This window comes from Chiloscyllium plagiosum, unplaced genomic scaffold (genome assembly GCF_037043375.1).
Source record: "Chiloscyllium plagiosum isolate Xiang-an unplaced genomic scaffold, Cpla_swu_hap1 HiC_scaffold_29, whole genome shotgun sequence".
In the NCBI taxonomy this organism is placed as follows: Eukaryota; Metazoa; Chordata; class Chondrichthyes; order Orectolobiformes; family Hemiscylliidae; genus Chiloscyllium; species Chiloscyllium plagiosum.
The window spans coordinates 43,481,948-43,503,223 of NW_028270167.1; the positions used below are offsets into that span (position 1 = coordinate 43,481,948).

Sequence of the window (21,276 nt, forward strand, 5' to 3'; positions counted from 1 at the left end):
ACCTGCCTCAACCACTTCCAATGGCAGCTTATTCCATATGCGTGCCACCCTCTGTGTAAAAAAGTTGCTCCTCAGGTCCACTTTTATTCTTTCCCCTCTAACCTTAAACTGATGCCCTCTTGCCCTTGATTCCCCAAACCTGGGAAAAAGACTGTGTGCATTCACCCTATCCATACCTCTCATGATCTTATATACTTCTATAAGATCCCTCCTCAGTCACATAAACTCTAAAGAAAAAAGTCTTAGCTTGTCCAACCTCTCCCTATAATTCCCTTGAGTCCTGGCAACATCCCTGTATATTTCTTCTGCACTCTCTCTGGTTTAATGACATCCTTCCTTTAACAAGGTGACCAAAACTGAACATAATACTCCAATTGCGGCCTCACCAACATCCTGTACAACTGCGGCACAACTACCCCTACAATACTCAATATCCTGACTGATGAAGGCCATTGTGCCAAAAGCCTTTTTCACTCCCCTGTCTATCTGTGACTCCATTTTCAGATAACTGTGCACCTGAACTTCAAGGTCCCTTTGTTCCACTACACTCCTTAAATCCTAGCATTCACCATGGAACTCCTACCTTGATTTGATTTTCCAAAATGCTCACAGTTATTTACATTAAAGTCCATTTGCCATTTCTCAGCCCAGCTGATCAAGATCTTGCTGCAATTTCTGATAACCTTTTTCACTGACCATGTTACCACTTATTTTAGTGTCATCTGCAAAGTTGCTAATCATCCCTTGTACATTCTCATCTACACCATTGATATAGATAACAAACATAATGTGCCCAGCACCGCCCCCTGATTAGTCAAAGGCCTTCAATCCGACAAACATCCTACCACTATTAATCCCTGCTTCCTACCATCAAGCCAATTGTGTATCCAATTTGCCAGCTGCCCTGGTTTCCAGAGCAGAAGAGTGTCGTGCTGGAAAAGCACAGCAGGTCAGGCAGCACCTGAGGAGCAGGAGAGTCGATGTTTTGAGCATAAGCTTTTTTTTAGATTACATTACAGTGTGGAAACAGGCCCTTCGGCCCAACAAGTCCACACCGCCCCGCCGAAGCGCAACCCACCCATACCCCTACATTTACCCCTTACCTAACACAACGGGCAATTTAGCATGGCCAATTCACCTGATCTGCACATCTTTGGACTTTGGGAAGAAACCGGAGCACCCAGAGGAAACCCACGCAAACACGGGGAGAATGTGCAAACTCCACACAGTCAGTCGCCTGAGGCGGGAATTGAACCCGGGTCTCCGGTGCTGTGAGGCAGCAGTGCTAACCACTGTGCCACCATGCCGCCCACTGGAATTAGGAATGAGAGGGTGGCCCAAGGGGGTTGAGAGATAAATGGGAGTGGAGTGGGGTTGGGGGAAAGGTAGCTGGGAATACGATGGGTAGAGGAAGGTGGGGGTGAAGGTGATAGGTCGGAGAGGAGGGTGGAGCAGATAGGTGGGAGGGAAGATGGACAGGTAGGACAGTTCAAGAGGGTTGTGCTGAGTTGTAAGGTTGGATCTGGGATAAGTTGGGGGAGGGGAAATGAGGAAGCTGGTGAAATCCACATTGATCCCGTGTTGTTGGAGGGTCCCAAGACCCTATCATGTGGAACCTTGTCAAAGGCCTTACTGAAATCCATATAGACTACATCTACTGTGCTACTCTAATCAACTTTCCTGGTCACTTCATTAAAGAACTGTAACAAATTTGTGAGGCATGATCTCCCAAGCACAAAGCCATGCTGCCTACTCCTAATCAAACACTGTCTTTCCAAATGCACGTATAACTTATCCCTCAGGATCTTTGCAAATAACTTACCTACCACAGATGTTAAGCTTACTGGGCTATAGTTCACTGGTTTTTCTTTAGCAGCCCTTCTTGAATAAGGGCACACCCTTAGATAACCTTCGTCACTGTCTTACCACATTATCAATTTTATTGTCAACTGCAAACTTATTGTATTCTCACTCAAAACATTTATATAAATGACAAACAAACGTGGACCCAGTACCGATCCCTGTGGAACTCCATTGGTCACAGGTCTCCAGTCCAAAAAACAAACGTCCACCAATTAGCAAGCTCACTCTGAATCCCAATCATTATCAATTTCAACTGTACTACTGAGGAGTTCTCCAGAATTTAGTAATTTACCTATGGGACAAGCATATTGCCATAGATAAGTCTCCTTGCATGTAGATACTGGAAATAGCCTGTAAGTATCATGTCGATAAGGACTAGTACATAAAGACAATGGCAGGAACACAGATAGAAATGAAACCTAAAATTATTCTAGTAGCAGACTGAAGCTCCAACGAATAAAGAAAATGTAGCCAGCATATTCTCGTCTGACAGTAAAGACACAATCCTAGAACTACTATTGCTTGAAGTTTTAAATGTATTGGATTTTCGCCCAGACTAGAATTTTCACTCCAGAGCATCGAGTTGAAAAGATTGCTGCCTCTTCAAACCTGCTTGGGAGAAAATGCCTAGTGCTGCCTAATATTTCTTCAGGCCTAACACCCCTGCAGAGTTCAGAGTGCTGCACATGTGGGTTGTCTGATAGGCTGACCTCAGTGCTTCAGAATTTATTCCCATTCTGTAAAAAAAACAATGAAGCAAAAAAAAAGGCCCTCCAGATTTCAACATGCCATATGAATTATTCTTATTTGTTGGAACTTACCTATTCTGTGTTCTGTGGAATATCCAATTAAATTAGCACCACAAAATCTCAGTTGACCTATCCCTTAACTTAAATTGCCAGTTCATGTTTGATACCTCTGCTTTTATACCCTCATAATTGCCTTTGTTTACATTCAAAATAGTTAACTTCTAGCCACACTTCTCTCGCTTGAACTATGTGTAAAGTTTAATATGTTATGGTCGCTGTTACCCAGATGTGCTTTCACTATAAAGTCAGTAATTAATCCTATCTCATTGGTCCAAACCAAGTCTAGTATAGTCTGCTCCTTGGGTTGGTGCCACTGGACAGAAACCATCCTGAAAATATTCAATGAATTCCTCATCTGGACTACTTTTGCTTTTTTGACTTTTCCACTCTATTAGTAGGTTTGAAATTCCTCCATATTAATTTTTTAGATTTAGATTACTTACAGTGTGGAAACAGGCCCTTCGGCCCAACAAGTCCACACTGACCCGCCGAAGCGCAACCCACCCATACCCCTACATTTACCCCTTACCTAACACTACGGGCAATTTAGCATGGCCAATTCACCTGACCCTGCACATCTTTGGACAGTGGGAGGAAACCGGAGCACCCGGAGGAAACCCACGCAGACACGGGGAGAACGTGCAAACTCCACACAGTCAGTCGCCTGAGGCGGGAATTGAACCCGGGTCTCTGGCGCTGTGAGGCAGCAGTGCTAACCATTGTGCCACCGTGCCGCCCACTGTGCCCACTTGATGTACACCTTTGACAAGCTCCCATTATTCTTAACAAAAACCCAAAAGACCTGCAGATGCTGTAAATCACAATCAAAAACAGAAGTTGCTGGAAAAGCCCCTGAGGAAGGGTCACCAGATTCGAAATGTTAACTTTGATTTCTCTTCACAGGTGTGCCAGACCTGCTGAGCTTTTCCAGCAACTTCTGTTTTTGTGTCCCATTATTTTTTCCTTGATATCCTGTCCTACAATGCGGTGACTGTTAGGGAACCTACACTCAACTCCCACAAGAGACTTCTTGCTATGATTATTCCTTATCTCTATCCCAAACAGAATCTGTATCCTGGATTTCTCAATTTAGATCATTCCTCTCTATTGTGTCTATTAATAGATTCATACTGCGCAGAAAGGACCCTTCAGCTCATTGAGTCTGCACTGACATAACTACCACTAAAAGAGCACTAATCCCAATTTCCTGCACTTGCCCCATATCCTTGAATATTATTATATTTGAAGTACTCATCCAAATATTTTATAAAGCTTGTAAGGTTTCCAGCCTTCCCAGGCAATGCATTCCAGATGCTCATCACCCACTGAGTGAAGAGGTTTTTCATAAATCACCTCTTAATCTTCTGTCCCTTACCCTAAAACTATGTCCTCTCATGATTGATGCATCAACCAAGGGGAATAGCTGTTCTCTCTTCACCTTGTCCATATCACTCATAAATCTTGTACAGTATAATCATGTTCCCTTTAGACTTCTCTGCTCTAAGGAAAACAATCTAAGCCCATCAGTCTCTCCTTATAGCTCAATTTCTCCATCCCAGGTGACATCCTAGTGAATCTCCTCTGCATCCCCTCTAGTGTTATAGAACATAGAACATTATAGCGCAGTACAGGCCCTTCGGCCCTCGATGTTGTGTCATCTTGTGGAACCAATCTGAAGCCCATCCAACCTATACTATTCTATTTTGATCCATATCTTTATCCAATGACCATTTAAATGCCCTTAATGTTGGCGGGTCTAAGACTATTGCAGGCAAGGCGTTCCATGCCCTACTACTCTCTGAGTAATGAAACTACTTCTGACATCTGTCCTATATCTATCAGCCCTCAATTTAAAGCAATTTAAAGAAAAAAGGCACTCACTGTCCACCCTATCTAACCCTCTGATTATCTTATATGTCCCAATTAAGTCACCTCTCAATCTTCTCTCTAACGAAAACAGCCTCATGTCCCTCAGCCTTTCATCATAAGACTTCCCTCCATACCAGGCAACATCTTAGCAAATCTCCTCTGAACCCTTTCCAAAGCTTCCTGTCACATTGTCCTGTAGTGACCAGAACTGCATATAATGCTCCAGTTGTGGCCTGACCAACACTCTGTACAACTCCAACATTACCTTCTTGCTCTTCTATTCTATGCCATGACTGTTGAAAGCAAGTGCCCCATATGCTTTCTTAACTATCCTATTCATATATGCTGCTGATATCAGTGATCTGTGAATCATTTCCGAAGATTTCTGTTTTCTCAGCTCCTGATCTCCTGCCATTCATTAAATACTCCCTCAACATGCTTCTTCTTCCAGGGTGGCACAGTGGTTAGCACTGCTACTCACAGCATCAGGGACCCAGGTTCAATCCCACCCTTGGGTGACTGCCTGTGTGGAGTTTGTACATTCTCCCCATGTCTGCGTGGGTTTCCTCCGGGTACTCCGGCTTCCTCCCACAATCCAAAGATGTGCAGGTTAGGTGAATTGGCCATGTTAAATTGTGTTCAGTGATGTGTAGGTCAGGTGTATTAGTCAGGAGTAAATGCAGAGTAATAGGGGAATGGGTCTGAATGAGTCACTCTTCGGAGAGTCGATGTGGACTTGTTGGGCTGAAGGGCTGGTTTCTATGCTGTCAGGATTCTATTCTATAAAGCACACCATCTCATACTTATAGGGTTAAATACCATCTGATCAATCCATCTATATCTTCCTGTAAACTAAAACTATCTTCTTCACTATTAACTATTCTTGATGTCGTCTGAAAATTTGCTTAACAATCCCCCCATACTTTCAACTATATCCTTTGTGCATATAACAAACAATAATGATCCTTGTAGAACACCATTATACACCAGGTTCAGTCACTCAAACAGCCTTCTACAACTATTTCTTGTGTCCCATTTACTAAGCCAATTTTTGATCTCTCACCAAATTTCCCTCAGTTCCATGTTCTTTAACCTTCTCAGTCTCCCATCTGCAACCTTATTAAAAGCGTTGCTAAAATCCATAGAAACTGCGACAACTGAACTTCCCTCATCCACACACTTCATTATGTTTACAAAAAAATCAAGTAAATCTGTTAGGCACGATCCCTAATTAACCCATGCCTTTCTAAGTGGTTATTAATTCACTCCTTCAGAATTTTCTCCAATAGTTTCCCTACAACTGATGTGAGCCTTACCGCTCTATAATTTCCAGGTTCACTTGTACCAACCCTGTTAAAGAAGAAACACATTAGCCATTCTCCTGGCACTTCCCCTGTCACCAGAGAGGAATTGAAAATTTGTGTCATTGCCCCTGCAATTTACTGCCTTGCCTCCCACAGCAGCCTGGCTGCAATTCATCCGGGCTGGGGGATTTGTCTGTTTTTAAAACTCCAATACCTCCCCATTTATTATGCTAATCTGTGCAAGTTCCTCACAGTCCCTTTTCCTGAATTCTGTATCTAAATTGTCCTTTTCCAGAATGAGGACCAGAGTAAAGTATTCATTTAACATCCTTCCTACACCCTGTGGCCCTAATGGACCCTCCTCTTTTCCTTGTACTCCTTTCCCTACTCTTCCCTTTAATGTATTTATAAAATATCATAGGATTCTCCCTAATCCTGTTTCCAAGTCCTTTCTTATGCCCCAGTTTTGCTCTTCTAATTGCTTTCTTAAGTTCCTTTCTACAGTTCCACTACAGCTACAGCTGAATTGCTCCCTTTAGACTTGCTGAACATAAAACATAGAACATAGAACAGTACAGCACAGAACAGGCCCTTCAGCCCACGATGTTGTGCCGACCCATTGATCTTTATGTAAGGTAAACCTAATGTACGAACCCTCAAATTTCTGTGACCAAATGCATGTCCAGCAGTCTCTTACATATCCCCAATGACCTCGCTTCCACAACTGCTGCTGGCAACGCAGTCCATACTCCCACAACTCTCTGCGTAAAGAACCCACTTCTGACACCTCCTCTATATTTTCCACCAAACAGCTTAAAACTATGACCCCTTGTGTTTACAATTTCTGCCCTGGGAAAAAGTATCTGGCTATCAACTCTATCTATGCCTCTCATTATCTTGTACACTCAATTAGGTCCCCTCTCTTCCTTCTTTTTTCCAATGAAAAAAGTCCGAGCTCAGTCAACCTCTCTTCGCAAAATAAGCCCTCCATTCCAGGCAGCATCCTGGTAAACCTTCTCTGAACCCTCTCCAAAGCATCCACATCTTTCCTATAAAAGAGTGACCAGAACTGGACACAATATTCCAAGTGCGGTCTAACCAAAGTTTTATAGAGCTGCAACAAGATCTCATGGCTCTTAAACTCAATCCCCTTGTTAATGAAAGACAAAACACCATATACTTTCTTAACAACCCTGTCCACTTGTGTGGCAATTTTAAAGGATCTATGTACCCGCACACCAAGATCCCTCTGTTCCTCCACACTGCCAATAATCCTGTCTTTAATCCTGTACTCAACTTTCAAGTTCGACCTTCCAAAATGCATCACTTCACATTTATCCAGTAAAAGCCCTACTCTTCTTCCTCATCCAGTCCTGAATTGTCTGGGATATGCAGGATTCTCTGAACATATTGCTCCCAGATTTCCCTCAAAAGGGTACGTGTTGAACATGTACTCCCCCCTATTTCTTTTTCAATGTCCCTACAGCTGTACTGTAGGCTTATCTGCAAGGAGCTGTTCCCAATCTACTATGGCCAGATCCGGAGTTATTTTAATGAAATCTGCTTTCCCCCAATCCAAAGCAATCTTTTTCAAGCAATCTTTCCCTTGCCCAGAACAAATATGAACCATGCCATGTTATGGTCGTATCGCCTAAATGTTCCCTCACTGCCACATCCAACACTTTCATTCCCTTGAACCATATTCAGCACTATATGGCTCTTGTGGCCTTCATTATTAGTACAAAAAGCTCTCCTGGAAACATTTCAAGAAATCTACCCTCTTTAAATCCTTAACACTATGACTAACCCAATTTATGTTATTACTATCTATATCTGTAATTAACAAAATCACTCCTCCAACCTTTCCTATCTTCCTAAATGCCATACCTCAGTCCTGACTGAAAATGTGTTGCTGGAAAAGCGCAGCAGGTCAGGCAGCATCCAAGGAACAGGAGAATCAACATTTCGGGCATAAGCACTTCTTCAGGAATCCCGAAACATCGATTCTCCTGTTCCTTGGATGCTGCCTGACCTGCTGCGCTTTTCCAGCAACACATTTTCAGCTCTGATCTCCAGCATCTGCAGCCCTCACTTTCTCCTCAGTCCTGACTGACCTACTTCATGTCTTCACACCTTTTCACTGTCTGCTGCACATTGTCTACTTACTTTCAGCAACTGGTGTATAAAGAAACCCAGATCTCATTGCATCTTCCCCTTTCTCAATCTATCAGATAATAGCCCACCTTCCTGCTTTTGCTTTTGTACAAAAGTACATAATGTCACATTTATCTATATTATAGTTCACCTGCTATGCATTTACCCACTCACTCAACTTGTCACACTGAGCAACTCACACTGAGCATTACTCTGCATCCTCCTCTCAGTTTATCCTCCTATCTATCCAGCTCTATTAGCTCTATAAATGTGGGGATATTACATTTAGTTCCCTCAGCAAAATCATCAACATATATTGTGAATAGCTGGGATCCTAATACTAATTCACATGGTACCATACTGCAATTATCTATATTACTGCCATTTAAAAGACAACCTGTTTATTCTTACCTTATGTTTCCTGTCTGTCAGCAGTTCTTTATCTATGTAATGACACTACTTCCAATTCACATATATACAATATTGAAAACCTTTAACAACTCCAAGTAAACCACATCCACTGATCTCCCCTTAACTCTACTAGTTAATTCCTCTAAGAAATTCCAATCTATGCTGACTTTGTCCAAATCTGTCACTGTTTTGCCCAAGTGCTCTGCTATTTATAATGAACTATATTAATTTCCTTACTATTGATTTCAGGTTAACTGATCTATACTTCCCCATTTTCTTTTACCCTCATTTTTTAAATAGTGAGGTTACAATAGTTACCTTCCAATCCATGGGAACTGTTCCAGAGTCTATAGAATCTTGGAAGATGTACAACAGTGCATTCACTATTTCTAGGACCACTTCCACATACATTCTAGAATGTACATTGTGAAGGCCCAGAGTTTTGTTGGCCTTCAATCCCATTATGTTCCGCAACACCATTTCCCTATAAATACTGATCTTCTCCAGTTCCTTTCTCTCACTGCACCATATATTCCACAAAATGTTTGGGATGCTATTTGTGCCCTCCTTTGTAAACACCAACCAAAAGGTTTAATTGGTCTGCTATTTCTTTGTTCTTCATTTTAATTGCAAGAGACATATATTTGTCTTCACTAAGCTTTTTCTCTTCACATATCTATAGGTGAGTACCTTTATGTATATCTGTACATGCTCATTTAGCCCTCTCACATTTGTACTGCTCATCTTGCCCTTCAGTGACCTGGTCAAGAAAATATCTTGTTTGCTTATTTCTGGTGCACTTAGAATGGAATAGAATCCCTGCATTATCAAAACAGGCCATTTGGCTCAACAGCTCCACACCAAACCTTCGAAGAGTATCCCACCCAGACGCATTCGCCTACCCTATTACTCTACTTTTCCCCTGACTAATGCACCTAACCCACGCATCCCTGAACAATATGGGCAATTTAGCACGGCCAATTCACCTAACCTGCACATTGTTGGATTGTGGGAGGAAACTAGAGTGCCCAGAGGAAATCCATGCAGACATGGGGATAATGTACTGGAATTACTGAAGGACACTTATCAATGCTGAGGTACTCACTTGTTTTTCAGGAATCCAGTATCTTTTGCAGTCAGATTAAAATGTAGTGACATATTTGAAATATATTTTTATGAAAAAATGGTCAGTTGAATATTAAATGATATGAATTTCTTGCTGCAGGGAAGGGAGATGAAAAGACATATTTCTGGGGAATTTTGACTTTTTCTATTATAGGGTCATTTGTTATTACAACATGAAACATTGTAAAGAAATGAGAAAATGGTATTTGTGGGTACTAGTGACCACAACACTGTACCCAATTTCAGAAAGCCCAAATTCAAGAGTTGGGGTAAGAGATAATACAGATTAAACCCATTAAAAAAGTTACAGAATACTTTTCAAGGCATACTGGAGAGCATGCAGGATAAATATATATTTAGAACAAGCAAATAGAGTTAAATATATTAACAATAGAGCCCAAACTCAAAGAAGAACAAAAATGAACTTCAGAACACAGAAAGTTTGGGGAGATTTATTTAAGCAATTAACAAGGATAATCATCTGAAACAATTTTGTTTATTCTTTCTTGTATATTCAATGACTTGTGTTGCACAACGTTCATTGCAAACTTTGTTCACAGAAAACACATATTGGGCAAACGTACTCTGTGTCAATATAACATATCAATGCAGCTTGATTGATCAATGCAGCAAGAGGTTGATCTCATAGAAATGTATAAATTCTAAAAGGTTAAATGCAGCAAGGATGTTCCTGAGGGTGTGGGTGTCCAGAATCATGGTCATAGTTCAAGGATAAGGGATTGTAGGACTGAGAACAGGAGAAATCGTTCACTTGGAGAGTGGTGAACCCATGGAAGTGACTATCAATGAAAGTGATTGAGGGCAACAAGAAGATAGACGTAGCACTTGTGACTAAAAGGATCAGGGGGTATGCCATGAGGATGAGAATGAGTAATCAGCCAAGATTATAATGAATGGCAGATTAAGCTTGAAGAACCTAATGGCCTCCTCCTCTTCCTATCATCTGTATTCCTACATAATTGTACTTGTATTATTTCTTGTAGAGAGCAGGTCAGAATTGTTTTGCTCTGTGGTGTATACATTGCATGATACCATGATTCTAAAGCCTTGACATTCCTTCTTTCAGGTGAAATGTCTGAAAACGAACCGTTCAGTTTAGTGAGCAAACCTACATCCAGAACCTCAACCTGAGCTACAAATCTTCTCAAAACTCGCTAATTCCTTTAAATGTGTGTATCCGACTTGCTCTCAATTTTGCAGCTTATCAGCAATCTGTAAAGGTTTAACATAAAATATTTGCCTTTAGAATAGCTCAGAATCCTGTTAGTTTTTGACATTGTTTCAACTTGTCCTGTTCACTTCAACAACATTTGTGCATAAACTTATTTAAAATCACACTATTTAGATTATATTATCACTCCTTATTTTGCCTACCAAAACATATCATTTCATATTTCACTGCGTTGAATTTCTGCTGCCATGTGTCTGCCTACATCACCTGTCCATCTATGTCCTTTTTACATTCTTTCTTCCTCACTGTCCAATACCAATGTATACCAAGTATTTTGATTATGGGCTGATGCATATGTCTAGGGCAGTGTTGAAGTGGAGTCTTGGGCTGAAGCTGTCCTTCTAGGATGCATGTGTTGCTCTGCTTACATCCTGGTCAATGACAACTAGAAATAGGAACAGAGAACATAGAACATAGAAGAATACAGCGCAGTACAGGTCCTTTGGCCCTCGATGTTGCGCCGATCCAAGCCCACCTAACCTACACTAGCCCACTATCCTCCATATGCCTATCCAATGCCTGTTTAAATGCCCATAAAGAGGGAGAGTTCACCACTGCTACTGGCAGGGCATTCCATGAACTCACGACTCGCTGAGTAAAGAATCTGCCCATAACATCTGTCCTATACCTACCACCCCTTAATTTAAAGCTATGCCCCCTCATAATAGCTGACTCCATACATGGAAAAAGGTTCTCATGGTCAACCCTATCTAAACCCCTAATCATCTTGTACACCTCTATCAAGTCACCCTAAACCTTCTTTTCTCCAATGAAAACAGCCCAAAGTGCCTCAGCCTTTCCTCATACGATCTTCCTACCATACTAGGCAACATCCTGGTAAACCTCCTCTGCACCCGTTCCAGTGCCTCCACATCCTTCCTATAGTATGGCGACCAAAACTGCACACAATACTCCAGATGCGGCCGCACCAGAGTATTATACAACTGCAACATGAACTCAGGGCTCCGGAATTCAATTCGTCTACCAATAAAAGCCAGTACGCCATATGCCTTCTTCACCGCACTATTTACCTGGGTGGCAACTTTCAGAGATCTGTGTACATGGACACCAAGATCCCTCTGCTCATCCACACTACCAAGTATCCGACCATTAGCCCAGTACCCCATCTTTTTGTTATTCTTACCAAAGTGAATCACCTCACACTTACCTACATTGAACTGCATTTGCCATCTTTCTGCCCAGCTCTGCAACTTATCTATATCCCGTTGTAACCTGACACATCCTTCCTCACTGTCAACAACTCCACCAACTTTCATATCATCCGCAAACTTGCTCACCCAACCTTCTAGTCCCTCCTCCAGGTAATTTATAAAAATGACAAACAGCAATGGTCCCAAAACAGACCCTTGCGGAACACCGCTAGTAACTGCACTCCAAGATGAGCCTTTACCATCAACGACTACCCTCTGTCTTCTTCCAGCCTGCCAATTCCTAATCCAAACCTCCAACTCACCCTCAATGCCATACCTCCGTATTTTTTGCAGTAGCCTGCCATCGAAAAACCTTATCAAACGCTTTACTAAAATCCATATACACCACATCTACCGCTTTACCCTCGTCTACCTCCTTAGTCACCTTCTCAAAGAATTCAATAAGATTTGTGAGGCACGACCTGCCCTTCACAAAACCATGCTGACTATCCTTGATCACATTATTCCTATCCAGATGTTCATAAATCCTATCCCTTACAATTCTCTCTAAGACTTTGCCCACAACAGAAGTGAGACTCACCGGCCTATAGTTACTAGGGTTATCCCTACTCCCCTTCTTGAACAAGGGAACCACATTTGCTATCCTCCAGTCTTCTGGCACTATTCCTGTAGACAGCGTGGACATAAAAATCAAGGCCAATGGCTCTGCAATCTCCTCCCTTGCTTCCCAGAGAACCCATCTAACAAACTCGAGCTATAGCTTTCCCAGTCAATATCTGGAAAGTTAAAGTCCCCCAAAACAACCACCCTATTACTTTCACTCTTCTCCTGAATCATCCTTGCAATCCTTTCTTCTACATCTCTAGGACTATTAGGAGGCCTGTAGAAAACTCCTAACAGGGTGACCTCACCTTTCCTATTCCTAACCTCAGCCCAAACTACCTCAGATGGCGAGTCTTCATCCATTGTCCTTTCCACCGCTGTAATACTATCTTTGACAAGCAATGCCACACCTCCCCCTCTTTTACCCCCACCTCTGACCCTACTAAAACATTTAAACCCTGGAACCTGCAACAGCCAATCCTGTCCCTGTTCTACCCATGTCTCCGTAATAGCCACAACATCGAAATCCCAGGTACCAACCCACGCTGCAAGTTCACCACCCTATTTCGTATACTTCTTGCATTGAAGTATACACACTTCAAAACACTTTCCTGTTTACAGGCACCCTCCTTTGAGATGGATACCATGTTCTCAACCTCCCTACACTCCAGGTCCTGCACCCTAAATCTACAGTCTAGGTTCCCATGCCCCTGCAGAATTAGTTTAAACCACCCCCAAGAGCACTAGCAAACCTCCCCCAAGGATACTGGTGCCCCTCAGGTTCAGGTGTAGACCATCCTGTTTATAGAGGTCCCACCTTCCCCAGAAAGAACCCTAGTTATCCAGATACCGGAATCCCTCCCTCCTGCACCATCCCTGTAGCCACGCATTTAACTGATCTCTCTCCCTATTCCTTGACTCTCTATCACGTGGCACGGGTAATAAACCAGAGACAACAACTCTGTTTGTTCTAACTTTAAGCTTCCAACCTAGCTCCCTGAAAGCCTGCTAACATCCTTAGCCCTCCTCCTAGCTATGTCGTTGGTGCCAATGTGGACCACGACTTCGGGCTGCTCCCCTCCCCCTCCCTTTAAGGACCCGGAAAACACGATCAGAGACGTCACGTACCCTTGCACCTGGGAGGCAACATACCAAACGTGAGTCTCTCTCGCCCCCACAGAACCGTCTATCTGTGCCCAGAACTATCGAGTCCCCAATAACTATTGCTCTGCTCTCCTCCACCCTTCCCTTCTGAGCAACGGGGACAGGCTCTGTGCCAGAGGCCTGAACCCCATTGCTTACCCCTGGTAAGTCCCCCCCCCACCCCACAAGTATCCAAAACGGTATACTTGTTCTTGAGGGGAACGGCCGCAGGGGGTCCCTGCACTGGCTGCTTCCTCCCAGTCCCCCTCACTGTCACCCATCAGTCTGCAATCTTTGAAGTTACTACTTCCCTAAAGCTATGACCCCCTCTGCCTCCCAAATGATCCTAAGTTCATCCAACTCCAGCTCCAGTTCCCTAACACGGTCTTGGAGGAGCTGGAGATGGGTGCACTTCCTGCAAGTGTAATCAGCAGGGACGACCATGGCATCCCTCACCTCAAACATGTTGCAAGAGAAACATTGCACTGCCTTCACTGCCATCCCTCTAAAAGTAACCTTTTAGAAAAAAAAAACTAGGTCTAAAGAATAGAACAAGCAAAATGTACTGTCACTGCACCACTTGAAACAAGTGCTGTCAGAAGGTATGTTAAATTTAACCTGTCTGTTTCATATTATGGATAGTGAAATGCGGACAGAGCAACAGTTCAAGAACAGAAGCCTGCAGAGCACACTTAGGGCAGGATCTCATTGTGCCCTGAATGATGTGGGCTATGGTAAGATTTGTGGAAGAATTGGGAGAGAAATCCGGTGAACATTAGGAGCATCTTTGATGCATCTCGTGAGGGATGAGGGTCGAGATGAGTTTCTCACTAAATGGTGGCAAGTTGCTAATTAAAAGGAGTAAAAGCTTGTTAAACTCCTTATTAACACCACAACTCTTATCATTAATATTCAGCTTCCTTCCTTACCAAAGGTGAAGTTAGTGAGCAAAAACTTGGCAAATAGAATAAAATGCAGGGAAACATGAAGCTATGCAGTTTGGCAGGAAGAACAGGAAGAAGGTGAAGATTATTTAAATGGAGAAAGACTGCAGGAAGCACCAGAACACAGGGATTTGGGAGTTATTCTGCATGAATTACAAAAAAACTAGCATCCAAGTTCAGTGGGTAATAGGGAAATCAAATGGAATGTCAGCCTTCATCTCAAAGGGAATGGAGTATTAAGAAATGGTGTCTCTGCTAAAACTGTGCAAGGCACTAGTTTGATCACAGTTGGAATACTGTGAACAGTTTTGGGTCCCCTTATCTAAAGAAAATTAAAATGGTTTTGGAGGCAGTCCAGGGAAGATTCATGAGGCTAATTCAGAATATAGAGGGACTGTCTGATGAGGAGTGGTTGAGTAGGTGTGGCCTATATTCATTGGGACTTAAAAGAATGAGAGCCAACCTTATTGAAACAAACAGATTTTTAGGAGACTTTACACGGTAGATGTAGAGAGGTTGTTTCCCACCATGGCAGAGTCTAGGACCAGAGTACATAATCTCAGAATTGGTGGGGAGGGTCGCACAATTAAGACAGAGATGGGGAGGAAATTCTTCTCTGTGACAGTGAATCCGTGGAATTGTTTATCACAAAGGGCTGTTGAGGTTGGGTTGTTATGTATATTCAAGGCTAAAATAGCCGGATTTTTAATCAGCGAGGGAACTAGGTGTTATGAGGGAAAACAGGAAAGTAGAATTGAGTCGATGCGATTACTTCTGTTCTCACGTCTTATAGCTAAACATGCCAAAACAAGCTAAACATTGAGAATTCTTGACATGGAAGTCAGATCGGGTACCTGGCAACTTAGTTCATTACTGATTGTGAGGAAATCCACCCACCAATAATGACATCTGATGTGTTAGCCTTTCAGAATTCTTATGACACATCACTAATCCTATAGGGTATTTTCCTGCAATTCAATGCTGTACCTTCAGCCCTAATGGATACTCAGCTCACGAGCCAGACCTGTACCTGCAGTTTGCTTGCTGTCTTAGTACTCATTCACTCTGAGCCTACCAAGATGCTCACAGTATCTCTGCCTCACGCATTGCCTTGCTTTTTTGAGCTTTGTTTCCTCAGCCAGAATTATCAAGTTTTTATTATTTCTGTCTTGCCTTGTTATTTAGCACAGACACAAAGCTAGGAAGTTTGTCATGTTGTCAGCAGCTCTCACACAAGTCAAGAGGGAGTACTGGCACAATAAGTTCAGAGCAGCCTCCGATATCAGACCAGGGCCTTGGACACAGTCAGTCAGCCATTTTAAGGCAGTAAGTCTGGTGAGGAGCCTAATATCAGGCTACCTGTCTGGATATTTTCTGCCCTATTGTGTCCTGCTTTCATCCTCAAATGAAAGACACAGACATTAATGGAGATGAAAATTGTTGGCACAATTTATGACTTTTGGAGAAGGTAAGGAGGTGTCCTGAGTGAGTGAGTGATTGAGAAAGTAGACATTGAAGAGTGCATGTGGTGTTAATGAGAGTGAGTAAAGAAAGATAGAACATAGAACATTACAGCGCAGTAGAGGCCCTTCGGCTCTTGATATTGTGCAACTTGCGGAAACAATCTGAAGCCCATCTCACCTGCACTATTCCATTCGCGTTCATAAGTCTATCCAATGACCATTTAAATGTCCTTAAAATTGGTGAATATACTACTGTTGTGGGCAGTGTGTTCCATACCCCTACTACTCTCTGACATATGCCTTATATCTATCACACCTCAATTTAAAGCTATGTCCCCTCATGCTAACCATCACCAGCCAAGGAAAAAGGCTCTCACTGTCCAACCTATCGAACCCTCTGAATATCTTATATGTCTCAATTAAGTCATCTTCCCTCTAACAAAATCAGCCGCAAATCCCTCAGCTTTACCTCGTAAGATCTTCCCTCCATATCAGGCAATATCCCAGTAGTGTTAGGTGAAGAGATAAATGTAGGGGAATAGGTCTGGGCGGGTTGCGCTTCGGCGGGTCGGTGTGGACTTGTTGGGCCGAAGGGCCTGTTTCCACACTGTAAGTAATTTAATCTAATCTAATCTAATCTAAATGTCCTCTGAACTCTTTCCGAAGTTTCCAAATCCTTCCTATAATATGGTGACCAGAACTGTACGTGATGCTCCAAGTATGGCTGCACCAGAGTTTTGTACAGCTGCAGCATAATCTCATGGTTCTGAAAATCCCTCTACCAATAAAACCTAACACACCGTATGCCTTCTTAACAACCCTATCAACCTGGGTGGAAAGTTTCAAGGATCTATGTACATGGACACCGAGATCTCTCTGCTCATCCACACTACCAGGAATCTTACCATTAGCCCAGTATTCTGCATTCCTGTTACTCCTTCCAAAATGAATCACCTCACACTTTTCCACATTAACTTCCATTTGCCAGCTCTCAGCCCAGCTCGGCAGCTTATCTATGTCTCTCTGTAAGCTACAACATTCTTTGTCACTATCCACAACTCTACCATCCTTAGTGTCATCCACAAATTTACTAACCCATCCTTCTATGCGCTCATCTAGGTCATTTATATAAATGACAAACAACATTGGACCCGAAACAAATCCTTGCGGGACCCCACTAATAACTGAACTCCAGGATGAACATTTCCCATCAACCACCACCCTCTGTCTTCTTTCAGCTAGCCAATTTCTGATCCAAACCGCTAAATCACTCTCAATCCTATGCCTCTGTATTTTGTTCAATAGCCTACTGTGGGGAAACTTAACAAACACCTTACTGAAATCCATATACACCACATCAACTGCTTTACCCTCATCCATCTGTTTGGACACCTTCTCAAAGAACTCAATAACGTTTGTGAGGCAAGACGTACCCTTTACAAAACCATGTTGACAATCCCTAATCAACTTATTCCTCTCTAGATGATAATAAATCCTATCTCTTATAACCCTTTCCAACACTTTATCCACAAGGTTTACAGGTCTATAATTTCCAGGGCTGTCTCTACTCCTCTTCTTGAACAAAAAGACTGCTGTCGAGAACAAGGATGCTTCTACGCGGTTTTGATACGGGCACGTTTTGCATATTAGGTGACCGAGACCCCCACTACACTACCGAAATTAGCCCCTGATATTGCAGGTAACAGGTAGAACAGAAGACCATGAACTTTAATGGGAGATGGGTACAAGTTGCAAACATCGAGGGATTGAGGGAATTGGAGCAGGTTATTGATCTTCTTCTCATAATGCTGGGCATTCCTCCAGAGATGGCACTGAGCTGGGTGGTAACCTCAGCCCAGACCGACGGGTTCTGATGCCACTGTCTATCCTAGGTGTCTTCCTGCTTGCACAACAGGACCCTGCTATCCCCCTGTCTGTCACATCCAAGTCAAATGTCAGGAACTGTGCAGGGCAACTCTGGAGTGACAGTGCTTATCCGACTGAACATTGGGTTTTTAGAAATAACTGTGGATGCAAAAGATCTGGTCTTTCATTGGGTTATGAACTGTTCTGGGAATGGCATGTGGCAAGATGGGGCTAGAACTAGAAACGTGGGAAGTCATATGGATGGGAAAGATAATTAATGGTACATGAGCAATAAGGCAAGATACCTCACTTGGCCTCATGGAGATAAAGCATTAAAGCTTGCACTTAGCCAAAAAAGATAAGATTCAGCACTTACTCTTTGACCGGAAGACCTGGTACAGCTTGTTCATGATGGAACTCTTCATAATCTCTGTGATGAACATGTCTTGTTCTGCCAGCTGCTCCACTGTGAACTTCTCTGCAATGCCAGTCATTCGGTTGTAGTTGTTTAATAGAGCGATGAATTTAGCAAAAGTTGGCCTTGAGAACAGAACTTCTTCATTCACATAAGCAAAAAGCCTAAATGTGAAATTCAGAATGCGGTTTGTGAGAATTTGCTGTGTGCTGTATTAGATGGTCTTGTTATTTTTCTGTATTGGATGCTTTATTATGCAGCAGTATGCTTATCCCTTGCACAGAGTTCTGTATCACAGAAGGAGGCCATTTGATCCACATTGTCTCTGGTAGGTTTGTGAGGGATAAATTCACCCAGTGGCATTCCTCCAATTTCTCCCTGTAGCCCTGCTCATTCTCTTTCAAAAGGCTTTGTCGACCCCGCCTTCATCACTCTCTGGCAGCACATCCCAGCTTCCAAACACACACTGCATGATTTATTTTTCTCTCTCATGTCTTGACTGATTTTTTAATGGGGCGTTTTCTCATGGGAAGGGTAATGTGACTAGACAATCTCCACTCCAACTTCCTTTAGAAACTGGAAGCATTATCTCTACCAGGTGACTTACTTATTCCACCACAGCCAGTATATAAGGCTGATCAATTTAAACTCTATTTATTCCCTCTACCTTTCCACCATGACTGGTATTTCATCAGTGTTCTCTTTCTTGTAAACTGTATGTGGAATGAATTGCCAGAGGAAGTGATAGATGCAGGTAGACTGTGAGAAAGTGAGGACTGTAGATGCTGGAGCTCAGAGTTGAGAGTGTAGTCCTGGAAAAGCACAGCAAGTCAGGCAGCATCCGAGGAGGAGGAGAATTGACATTTTGGGCTTATTGCTGATGAAGAGCTTATGCCCGAAACATCGATTCTCCTGCTCCTTGGATGCTGCCTGACCTGCTGTGCTTTTCCAGCACTACACTCTCAATGCAGTAGAGTTACAACATTTAAAAGATATTTATTTAGGTATTCAAATATGAAAGGTTTAGAGGAATGTGAACAAAATGTAGGTAAATGGGATTAGTTTAATTTGGGAAACCTAGTTGGTATGGGCAAGTTGGACTGAAGTAACTGTTTCCATGCTATATGACTCTATGACCAACAGTCATTGATTATTGTAGCCTTATCTTGCATCTGTATGCATATATGACCCTGTTTGTCTGTAACAGAACTCACCGCATGTCTTATTATTCTGTTGTTATCCAATTAGCAGCATGGTTTTGTGAAGGGCAGGTCGTGCCTCACAAACCTTATTGAATTCTTTGAGAAGGTGACTAAGGAGGTAGACAAGGGTAAAGCGGTAGATGTGGTGTATATGGATTTTAGTAAGGCGTTTGATAAGGTTTTTCGATGGTAGGCTATTGCAAAACAAACGGAGGTATGGCATTGAGGGTGAGTTGGAGGTTTGGATTAGGAATTGGCAGGCTGGAAGAAGACAAAGGGTTGTAGTTGATGGTAAAGGTTCATCTTGGAGTGCAGTTACTAGCGGTGTTCCGCAAGGATCTGTTTTGGGACCATTGCTGTTTGTCATTTTTATAAATTACCTGGAGGAGGGACTAGAAGGTTGGGTAAGCAAGTTTGCGGATGATATGAAAGTTGGTGGAGTTGTTGACAGTGAGGAAGGATGTGTCAGGTTACAGCGGGATATAGATAAGTTGCAGAGCTGGGCAGAAAGGTGGCAAATGGAATTCAATGTAGCTAAGTGTGAGGTGATTCACTTTGGTAAGAGTAACAAAAAGATGGGGTACTGGGCTAATGGTCGGATACTTGGTAGTGTGGATGAGCAGAGGGATCTTGGTGTCCATGTACATAGATCTCTGAAAGTTGTCACCCAGGTAAATAGTGTGGTGAAGAAGGCATATGGCGTACTGGCTTTTATTGGTAGACGAATTGAATTCCGGAGCCCTGAGGTCATGTTGCAGTTGTATATAAGTCTGGTGCGGCCGCATCTGGAGTATTGTGTGCAGTTTTGGTCACCATACTATAGGAAGGATGTGGAGGCACTGGAACGGGTGCAGAGGAGGTTTACCAGGATGTTGCCTGGTATGGTAGGAAGATCGTTTGAGGAAAGGCTGAGGCACTTGGGGCTGTTTTCGTTGGAGAAAAAAAGGTTTAGGGGTGACTTAATAGAGGTGTACAAGATGATTAGGGGTTTAGATAGGGTTGACCATGAGAACCTTTTTCCACGTATGGAGTCAGCTATTACAAGGGGGCATAGCTTTAAATTAAGGGGTGGTAGGTATAGGACAGATGTTAGGGGTAGATTCTTTATTCAGCGAGTCGTGAGTTCATGGAATGCCCTGCCAGTAGCAGTGGTAGACTCTCCCTCTTTCTAGGCATTTAAACGGGCATTAGATAGGCATATGGAGGATAGTGAGCTAGTGTAGGTTAGGTGGGCTTGGATCGGCACAACATCGAGGGCCAAACTGCGCTGTATTCTTCTATGTTCTATGTTCTATTAGAGTTAAGTTATTCCAATTTCTTCTTTCTTTGATTGTGTTTTAACTATAGTGCATGAATAAAGTGTGTTTTGCTTAATGCTGGGTATTCTAACCAGTTAAATTGCAACTGCCTTACACTCTTCTTTAAAATAAGAAAAAGTTACGGTCTGGGCTATTTTCTTAATATATTTGAGGGGCTTTGGTCTGGCCCATAACTGAAATAAGATGTGAAAAGATGGAATGAGAAATTTAAATTTGAGACATTGCCAAGGAATCAATGTAATCAACATACACAGGGGGCATGTGAACCAGTGGGGAAGAGAGGGTTATGGAAAGGCAGGCAGACAGATGGAATCAGTTTAGAAAGGCATCAAGGTCAGCACCGAACTGATAGATCAAAGAGT

General features: G+C 42.7%; 1 protein-coding gene across 2 annotated transcripts in view; it reads right to left on the reverse strand.

Moving 5' to 3' along the window:
• The window catches only part of endou (endonuclease, polyU-specific), a 66,210-nt gene that overhangs the window by 23,715 nt on the left and 21,219 nt on the right, over window positions 1-21,276 (reverse strand). For both annotated transcript variants that reach the window (XM_043676426.2, XM_087976544.1), the window contains one exon: window positions 18,355-18,557. In XM_043676426.2, coding sequence (XP_043532361.1) covers window positions 18,355-18,557 — 203 coding nt within the window. The remainder of the gene's footprint in view (window positions 1-18,354; window positions 18,558-21,276) is intronic.